This window comes from Miniopterus schreibersii, assembly GCF_964146895.1.
Source record: "Miniopterus schreibersii genome assembly, chromosome: 14".
NCBI classification, from domain to species: Eukaryota; Metazoa; Chordata; class Mammalia; order Chiroptera; family Miniopteridae; genus Miniopterus; species Miniopterus schreibersii.
Genome location: NC_138114.1, coordinates 7,113,239 through 7,123,424, shown reverse-complemented (window position 1 = coordinate 7,123,424; position 10,186 = coordinate 7,113,239). Strand labels below are relative to the sequence as shown.

Below are 10,186 nucleotides of genomic sequence, written 5' to 3'. Positions count from 1 at the left end.
TATTAAACGGCTGTTTTTACTAAGGTGTGAAAATACCCGTCTCAGACACACGCTACAGGAGCGCAGCAGCACACCTCGCACCGCACCCTGCTGCCGCCTGGAACCGTCTCCCAGGGGAACGGGAGCCGCGAGTGTACAGACGCCCGAGTCACCTGCGCAGCCCGTGCTCCGCCAGCGGCTCCGGTGCGCAGGCCCTGCGGGGCCTGACCTGGAGGACAGCGACCGGGCTCCGCGTCAGGCCGGGACTCGGGGCGCGGCCCGGTGTGGCGGCGGGAGCCCGGCGTCGCGCTCACAGACGGAGGCAAAGTGGAGGCTGTGGCTGCGCGGAGACAGCGCCGCGCGCGTCTCAGCAGCGGCGGCGAGCACAGCGAGAGGCGGCCAAGGGGCGGCCCGCCCGCGCTGCGCCCAGGGGCCGCGCCGCTCTATGGCCCCGGCGGCGGCAGCTGCAGCAGCAGCAGCGCGGCCGGCTCAGCGGCCCGCGGCCCCGGGCGCCCTCCCCATCCGGCCCGCTCGCCCTCACCGGCTGTCGGTCCGCTCGCTCGGTGCCCGCGGAGCGCACAGAAGAGCAACGCCGCCGGCCGCGCCCCGCCCCTTTGTGACACCCACCCAATCGCTCGCCGCCGCTCACGCTGCCCTCCAATCAGGCCGGGCCGCCGGCGCCGGCGGTTGCTGGGGAGCCGGCGCTCCCCGCGTTCCGCGGCGGCTGTCGGTTAGGAGTGGCCCGGATGTTGACCCTTTATTACTAAGCAGACACCTGACCAGCGCCCAGGCCGGCGGCCGGAGACCGCGCACGGGCTGCCGGGACGGCCGGGTGGGCCGGGTGGCGAGGGGAGCCCCAGGCCCCCGGGGCAGGTTTCCGGAGCCTGGGCGCTTCCAGCGTCCCGGCCTGCGGGCAATATGCGACCCGCATATTCTCTCCCCTCACATTCCTGCAAAGTTGTACTGAAACCCTACTTGACAAAAGAACAAATAAAAGCTAGGAAAGGAAAACAAATGGCCCAGACTTAAGTCTCAAAAAAATCTGAACCTGTTCCACTAGTCTACTCTGCTTCCAGATTTCTGCCTTATTTGTAAAATGAGGACATTACCTACCTTAGTTACAGAGACTGAATAAAGGAACATGAAAAGCGCCTGCCGCAGGGCCAGTAAATGTAAGTTCCCTTCCCTTTCAAACCTCTCAAAATAGCAATTTGCATATTTTCTAACTCTCTCTATTCCTCACTCTCCTGAATTCCCTGGAATCAATCCTAGTGGCAGATCAGATTTGATCACTCTAACAGAACACCATGTTTGACAAATGCTCAACGAGTCAGACAGCACAGTGGGCTCGGACTCAGCGGAAGCTACACAAATAACCAAGGGGCAGAGGCGGACGGACCAAGGGGCAGAGGCGGACGGGCGCACGGACGCGGGGCGCCGAGGCCAGCAGCTGCTGGGCGGGAGCCGCACAAAACCTGTCACTACACGATGAGCGATGTTATAGCGCCCGAGGAGGACGGTGACGGCTTCAGGGCTGGTGACGCCGATCTTGCCCACAGGACGGTGCCACTGTCACAGACACTGCGGAGCACGCGATGGCACGCACCGGAGAACACAGGCGGGGCGGGCAGCCCTCCGCGTGGCCAGTAGCTGCCGCAATGGGCGCCGGCCACAGAACACTCCGCAAGTGCAGAGCTCCAAGGAACTGCGCCGCTCTAGAGGCTGACATCTCCAGCCTCCGTACTCCCCCTGCAATTACCTGGGTTCATTCTGCATCTTTTACAAAATGCAAAGCTCCAAGGAATGGAAATGGATGTCTGAGAGCAAGGATCAGCAAAGTATTTCTGTAAAGGACCAGATAGCCAGTATTCTAGGCTTTGTTGGCCATCCAGCCTTTGTCACTACTCAATTCTGGCATTACAGGTAGGGTAAAACAGCCACAGACAATATGTAAATAAATGGGTATGGTTGTGTTCCAATAAAACTTTATTTTCAAAAACATAGTGAAGGGCCATAGTTTGTCAAAGCTTCCCTTAGCGGACCTGTAGAGATATTAAAAGAAACCTCAGTGGAATCAGAGGAAACCTTCTCTCCTATTGCAAAGACTCGTGAAGTAGGTAATCTCTCGGCCTCTTCCTCTATCATCTGCCCAGGCTCTAAGATGCGGCTCCCGTCCATAAATAAGGAAGCCTCCTGGTCATCAGTCTGGCATTTGCTTGCCACCTCTGGGATTCCTTGCCCACCCATGAAAGGCACAAATAAGTTTCTTCCCTAATACACCCTAAATAATGATGTGGCTCTACCAAGGCTAATGAAATTAAAAGTTTAAAAAAAATACACTGTGAAACATTTATTTTTGTTTTGCAGTAGTAAGCATGATTAAAACCAGTGCAGAAAAATACAAAGTGCATTTGGAAAGAAGTGAGTGCGCTGTTTCAGTATTTGCTTCTTATAATTCAGTTAAGACAGTGAACAGATAAGACAGCATTATTAACTCAAGGACGCAGCTGAGGAGTGAGATGCGATACCCTGTATGCTCTACTGGCCTCCAAAGGCATTCAAAGGATCATCAAATATGTTGGCCACCTTCTGTTCATTTCTTGGTTCAGGTGCTGCCTGTGAAGATCGACTTTTTGGTTTGGTTGTCTTAGCCTGGATACCAGAGGAGAAGATATCATCTTTAAAAAGAAAGAAAAAGAGTTGCTAAATAGGCCAACATACAAGCAAGCAAAACAGCTGTAAGATACATCTACACAAACCCCCAAAGACTCAAGTCTGGTAACAGAATGGGGTACCAAAAAACACTAAGACAGAGCCAAGCCTCTTAGATTCTGATCCTGGCTCTGCTACTAATTAAGTTTTATGATCACATACAAGTCACAGGTTCTCTCTGAAGACCATTTTCTCAGCTATGATGGTATGTGTGTGCACATGTGGGAGAGGAAAAGGGAAGAGGAGCTGCAGCTCCGATCCAGCCCCTGACTTTACTATCTGGGGCATTATACTTATTTCAACATTCTTTCCCCACTGGATTTTAAAAGGAAAGGGCAATAAAAATAAGCAAAAGGAAATCCAACATAGAAGTCACCCTTCTTCAGAATAAATGCATCTATCTGAAGCATCTCAATCCTAAATCTTTTTGACTACATCGTGTTTAGTGTTTCACTAACTCTAGTGTTTCATGACTCATCTTACTCAGTAACTTTACTAACCCAGTAATGTTACTGGTAGGATTCTATCTTACAGAGATTTTATCATGAGTAAATATAGATATGCACACACAAATGTTAAATACCATGGCATTACCTGTCACAGAGAAAAGTGAGAAACAATCTAGGTCACCCTCAAAGGCTAGAGGCTAAACACAAAGCAGTACCACACACCCACTGAAAACAGGGGAGCAGATCCCTACTGACATAAGGCGACATTTAAGTGACTAAAAGGAACAGCAGAATAGGTAAAGTACAATCTTATTTTGGAAAAAGTAAGTATATAAACCTGTAACAAGATCAGCATACCTGAAAGAATACAACCTAACTCTCAATAATTGTTACCTCTAGGGTTTGTTTTCCACATTTTACATTTTCTGAATGGTATTAACCTATCATAACAGGTATATATTACTTCTTTTGTAATAAAGAAAGTCTCTCTGCACCCCATGTAGTGGGAAGCAGATGCAGACAGAGCACACCAGCTTTCTACCAGTTAACCCCAGGTTTCGACCTGGGAGAGAGAGGGAAGGGAGCAGAAAATATACATCTGGCCTCAGCCCAAGTTCTACCAACACACAAGTCATTTCAGAAGCCCTACATTTAGGGTTATGAGGCATTTGGCTTGCCCATTAATGGAGCTGTTACACCATGGAGTGAAAATGAGCATATTACAAACACAGATCTTTGGTGAGATGTAAAGTCTGAGTTATAACCTGCTTTTCCTATTTAGTCCTGTTCTCCTCCTGAACTGCCCTTCTATTCTCTGAACACTGACACCCCTTCTCCAGCTAGAACTCTGACTTAACCAACTGCATCATGCCTGAGGCAGAAACCTCTGTCAACTTGACATGAGGGGTAGTTCTGATCCTCCTTTCATAACATCAGAGTGTTCAGACTTGTCAGAGATAACTGGCAGGGGGCACAGTAAGATAAAAGTTAAATTATACTTAAAGGTCGAATTCTGGGCTCCTTCAAATCCTTGATTTCCATCATACCTAAAAGCTATTTCACCAAAATGATAGTCCATCTACTTATCCATCCTCAGCCTAACTCCAGATTACACAGCAAGCCAAAGGAAAACCACTGGGGAACATTTTCCAGGAGCAGGCCAAGATAAAGGTATCAGGAGAAACACTAAGCCACTGAATGGTAATATCCTCTGTGTCAAACCATACTTACCCATATCATCATCAAATATAGATTTAGCTTCCACCTTCTTTTTGGACTTTTCTTTTGGTTTTACAGTTAGGTCAGCAAAGATATCAATGTTATCATCAAACAAGTTGGGTTCAAATGTTCTTTCCTTCTCTCTTGTTTTTTGTAAGGGTTTAACTGCTTCTGTAGCAAATATATCATCCTTATTAAGGTAAAAAACAAGCAAAACAATATTAAGTCAAAACCTTTTTACTAAAAACACTTATTTTGACAAGTTGCAGAAATGCAAACTGCCAGTGTCTGGAACAGCCACGTGACCTGTCCCCTTGGCGAGATTTCTGCCTGGCCCAGTACTTCTCATTCTTCTAGTCCCAGCTCAAAGGCCAGCTTTAGAGAGAGGCCTTCTCTACCAGTCCTACCTGCAGGAGCGCCTCCCACCCCTACCCGTTCCTCCCTCTGCACCACTGCCCTAGGTTGTTTTCTTTGACACTTAACATTAACTGATTTATCCGTTGCCCTTAGTCTGTACCCAATCCCCTCCCTGAGGAGCAGAGCACTGGTCCTAATTCACCTGGTGTCTCCAGCACCCAGATGTTCAACGCATACCTGCCCAGTGTCACTGGAGGCCTATAGTCTGTGCTCAATCATCAGCTAGGGCCTGCTTCCCCAAGAACTGGAGGTTAAACCCTCAGACCACACCAATGCTGCTTTATACATGTCACAGAGTGGCAGGCCAAGGAAGCTGACTGAGCAACATTCTGATAAAAACTCTCAAAATCAAGATCTACATCAATGATTATGGCCAGCCAGCAATTACTATGTATGTGAAACAAAACAAAAAACTGTTTCTGCCTAACTTTCAGAGTTATTAATAAGGTAACCTAATTATAATTACTAAGCAAGTAGATACTGGGTAGCAACAAACGAGCCTAATGTAATATATGGCTCAAATGAGCCAACCGGTATTTTCCTTCATAGAGAACCAGGCATGAAAACAGTTACATCCTATTACCTCAAAAATATCTTGTGCTTTTGAAATGGCAGCTTGCTGACCAGTGGACTTGGACTCATTCCTCTTGCCTTTTTGATCTTGGAAGAGACAGTCCTCAGCTTCCAGGAGAGGGAAGGGACTTGTTTCCTTTGCTGGTTTTGGTTTAACAGACTGAAAGAGATCGTCATCACTGCCTGCCTCACCTAGAGCAGGAAACATGGGGGTCTTTTCCTTACTTCCTCCTGGAGGGTTAGCTGGGCTCTCTGTTGCCTTTGCTTTGGCTTTTCTTCTTCCCGTGGGGGGAGCTTCAGTGTCTTTAGAAAAGATATCTTCAGAATCAAAAAGGTCACCCCCAGGGGGCTGACCCAGAGATTTCCCAGAGGGGCCTCTGTCCGCTCCAGGCACCAGACCACCTGTCCAAGTCAAAGTGGCAGCAGCCTTTGCCTCCTCGGAGCTATCTTTTCCACCAGCTGCCCTGGGCTGTGACTGACAGCCAGCTGGGGAAATGGCACCATCTGCCAATTGTGCAATGGATCCTCTGGGGACACTCATGTCCTCAGCCTCACTGGACTCCTGGGCAGCCAACCTAGCTGCACGGGTCTGCGGTCTGCGCTTCCCTCTCACTTTAACCCGGCTCTGCAAGGACAAAAGACCACATGTTGATCTGATGATTAAAAGAAAAGTGCCCAAAGCTAACACACCATATAACCAGCAACTCAAAATATTTCAAGGTTATCTGGCCTACCTCAATCAAGGTATTATCTAAGAAACAGAGGAGGTTATTTCTTAAGATTTCTAGAAGTTTGATAGCTCCTGGTACTCTAAAACTAAGTCATTTTAATCCTTTAGTATTCCCCATTTTTTAGTCTTTTGAGGGCAATTTTTATTCAATTTCATACAAAAGGCTTCATCTGCCACTAGAACCTGCAGTAGAAATGTTGGTGTTGTGTGTCCCATAACCCTCCCTGGTCCCTACTCTGCCTACAGTTTAAATGTGGATATAATTCAAACCAAGAAAGAATAGGGGAAATTCTGGTACTAACCTTTATTAGGGACTAACCTAAAATCACACTGCAGAAGCAGGGAGATATCAAACAATTAAGAAAGAGAGGTAATCTAAGGTGCTCTTTTCTTCAAATCAACAAACAGTAAATTCGAATGGTAAATACTTCACATAAAAAAAAAATGTAGCTTAGAAATCAGAACTCTTAATATAATCTCAAATTATGAGTCAGTTATTGCAATAATGCAATATTTGTGATATTTTCCAAAATATACAATCAAATAGCTTTGAGAAGGTATAAGCTCCTTTGGGCAAAGTACTTGACTGTGTTTGCCTATTTCAAGGTAATTTACCAAATAATTTGAAGTAGCCATTTAAACTTAACAAAAATAAAAGCTAAAAAAAGTAACAAAAGGAAGGATATTTTATTTTTCACGAGGAAAACACATATGGAAACACCTAAAATGAAAGTATCTGCCAAGGTTATATCCTAGGTACTGTCGCTTACTCAGAGATCAGCTAAGACCTTCTAGGGAAGGAAGAAGACCACATAGAACAAAAGAGAACCAACTAAAATGAAAGCAAAACCTCAGAGTTCACAATCCACGCGGCATAAGTCTACAGTCCTGTGGAATAGTGTGGCCCATACTAGAGAAGGGAGCTCAGGACAAGGGGTAGGAGGGGAAACATGACAGAAGCAGTGAGGTCTGAGTAGAGCTGTCAATGAGGATACAGGCCCCGCTCATGGCAGCAGCCGGTGGGGGGTGCCAGAGGGAGGGTAAGAGACTGGAGTTTAAGCAGACAGTGTGGGGTGAGTGGTGGGGAAACTGTAAGCTCCAGTTGGCATAGACTGGGAAAGGCTTTAATACCAATCCCAGGAGCTCTAATGTCCTCTTTGGGCAGTGAGGAGCCAGCAGAGGAAGGACACAATCTGCTCTGTGTTTAGAATACCTCCCAGTGGCAGTGCAAAGACAGCAGGGAGATAATGGGATTTCACTGCGGCTGCTGAGCAGAATGTAAATGTAAATGCGGGTAGTAAGAAAGTGGACGCAGAATTAGGGAGGTGGAAGGAGGGCACAGAGGCTGAAGGAAAGATAAGGTACCTCTTTCAAATGGAAAGTTGGCCTATTGTGTGTAACTGATGAACTAGAAAGAAACATACAAGTTGTCCTGGCTAAGAAAAAAGCAAGCAAGCAAGAGAAGGTGGCTTCATCACCTTGTTTGCACTGTGTAAGGTGTCGGCCTGAGCTGGAAGATCAAAACTCACGCCAGCCTCCCCACTCGCAGGAAGAGTGGGTCTACTTTCCACACTCTGGATTCTCCCAGGTTCAGATGAAGGAAAGGCCGAGTCTGGCAAAACAGGATGCATTCCAGAGATCTGGGGAGCCACTGCAGGCAGCAAGGCTGCTGGGTTAATTGCTAAATTTGCCTAAAGAAGAAAAATAAAACTTACTTGTAAATTTTCTTAAACACAGCAGTCTACTACTATTACTGTGACACATGGCAAGAGACTCTGTATATAATGAGTAACACAAGAGGAGAAATGCAGGTGAGTCTCCTCATTAAGTCTTAGAATTAAACAGAGGGTTATACAACTGTGCCCACCAGTGGGCCAAAGAAAAGCTGTTACAGATGCAGCACACAAGAAGCAACAACTGGAGAGTGGGGAAGAGATGAGAAAACACCTGGCAGCAGCTGACAAAAGTAAAAATCCAAAGAAGTGTACAGATGCCACAGGGCAGGCGATGAAGATTCCAGACATGTTATAATTACTTGTATTTTCCAGATCCGAGGGGATGGCTCTTTGGTTTTAAATGGAGCGGGACCTGGTGAGTCCTGTGTGAAATTACAGTCAGTTAAAAATCCATTGAGCAATAGAACTGTGTCTCCTGGATTACGTTTACACCTGTAAATCAATCTGTGCTGGAGCTATCACTCTCTTAACGCTCCCATGGGAAAGGCACTCAGCTTTCTCCTGGCCTCACAGCGTTTCACTAACATTATTTCCTTTACACCCCTCATCCACTGTGTAAGTGGACGACTGTCAGGCCCCACATGGAGCAAAGGGAGACAGATCATGAGTAAGATGCATGAAAACTGCAGTGTACCAGAGCACCAAAACCTGACCAGTTGGCAAAACAACAATGTTAGTTATCCCATGCAGCAAATACTACAAAACACACAGAAATCTACCCACAGCCCAATGCACTAGTTCTAGGAGCAAAAGCAGCTGAGACTTGGGACGAGTCACTGGAGATGTGCTAGTCCCAGTCCTTGTTTCACGGCTCAGGACACTGGGGCCTCAGTGAGACATCCAGGGAAAGCAGTGAGCCAGAAGCAGAAATCCGGTCCAGTCCTGACCTCTTAAGAGGCCCTCCATAGGGAAGACGGCTGAGAACAGAGACCTAACAGCAATGACCTCAGAAGAGGGAACATGAGGAGGACCAAGAAATTGGGTGTAACATATATTTTATTCAAATGTAATTCTACTTCAAGACAGTCCAAAGGGAGAAATAGGGGATCTAGTGGGGAACAGATTCTTCACCCCACCTTAACTCTATCTTGGACTAGAATTTAGAAATATTACAAAAATAATAAGTAGATTCATGGGGCTGGACTGTGGAATGAGAAGACAGATGAGTAAGGATGAAAAAAATACAGTAAAGAAAAAGAGGCAGCCCTAGGCGCTATTTCCTTCTAAACTGAGAGAAGCTGAGTACCCCAGGTCAGATTGAGGGAGTTCCTCTGTACTGGGAGGCAAACAAAAGTTCCAAGTCCTTAGAGATCAGTTCTAACCTGAGGGGTTTCCGGTTTCCATATGCTTTTTTCTTTGCTACCTTGAGTAGATTCAGGATGTTTCTGGTTCTTGAAAGAGCCAACAGAGTGGTCTTTTTTCACTACCCTCTTCTTCTCTGATACCTTCAAACGAAAAAGGACACCAGAAGTTTGTCAGGTATCTTAGTCATTTTAAAGAAAAGTCATAATGCAATAGAAGAATCTGGGTTCTGAGTTTTAAAGTCATTTCTCAAATGAAGGTTGAACTAAATCAAAGGCAGCATTTCAAAAAGAGCATTCTAAAGACTGACTTTCTCAGAGTCCTCTCTGTGATAAAAAGAAAAAAGAGCACTTATAATATCTACTGGGACAAGGGAAATGACGCATACAGGCTAACACTCAGACTTAAAGCTTTGTACCTGAAAAGCGTGAATATTTAGTGCTGTATTGTATGCACTGACCTTTCAGTAAACTTAAAAATCAAACAGATGTGTAATAGAAGACCCTGGTTAGTTAATGTTTTCATGTTAGCCAGGAAACATGAGATGGGGACAACAAAAACACTCGTTAGCACACTATTTGCCACTCATTTACTAGTAAGCCCCACAACTCTCTGAGTATTTTTTTAATTGTGTAACTAGACATTAACTTCTTTTCCCAGAAGCCTTCCCACACACCCCAGTATTGAGAACCAAAGGCTAGTACCGAAGGCTGGGACTTGGCAGAACTGAAAAGGTCTTCATCTTCATCATCCCCGAAAAGGCTCCCAACACTTGGCTCTAACGTCTAGAACAGATGAAACTCAAATTCAGTATCTAAAACCAAAACAACTTACAAAGAGCTAGAAAAATTGCTGAGATGGTATTTAATACAATAACCCAGCCATGATGTGGACAACCATTTGGCACTGACCCTGGTATTTTTGGTGCCAGAGAAAAGATCAACATCTGGGTCATTGTCCTTCTGGAGCTTGTGACTAAAAAGGAGCTCTTCATCCTGAAAGACACCTGTGCTCTTGGGGCGGGCATCAGGATCGGGACTCTGGAAAAAAGAGGGAAGTTCATGTGTCTT

At 46.2% G+C, this 10,186-nt stretch overlaps 1 protein-coding gene across 6 annotated transcripts in view; it reads right to left on the bottom strand.

Annotated features, from left to right (window-relative positions):
- Window positions 1-1,929: 1,929 nt before the first annotated feature.
- LOC308567131 (WASH complex subunit 2-like) overlaps window positions 1,930-10,186 on the bottom strand; it is a 58,711-nt gene continuing 50,454 nt past the window's right edge. For 2 of the 6 annotated variants that reach the window (XM_081158430.1, XM_081158432.1), the window contains exons 24-31: window positions 10,028-10,156; window positions 9,821-9,901; window positions 9,137-9,259; window positions 8,114-8,176; window positions 7,557-7,769; window positions 5,359-5,973; window positions 4,371-4,548; window positions 1,932-2,657 (exon numbers count right to left, since the gene is read on the bottom strand). In XM_081158430.1, coding sequence (XP_081014556.1) covers window positions 2,518-2,657; window positions 4,371-4,548; window positions 5,359-5,973; window positions 7,557-7,769; window positions 8,114-8,176; window positions 9,137-9,259; window positions 9,821-9,901; window positions 10,028-10,156 — 1,542 coding nt within the window. In that variant the 3' untranslated portion in view covers window positions 1,932-2,517. Of the gene's footprint in view, window positions 2,658-4,370; window positions 4,549-5,358; window positions 5,974-7,556; window positions 7,770-8,113; window positions 8,177-9,136; window positions 9,260-9,820; window positions 9,902-10,027; window positions 10,157-10,186 lie in introns of all 6 variants that reach the window. The other 4 variants (XM_081158433.1, XM_081158431.1, XM_081158434.1 and 1 more) reach the window with 2 other exon arrangements.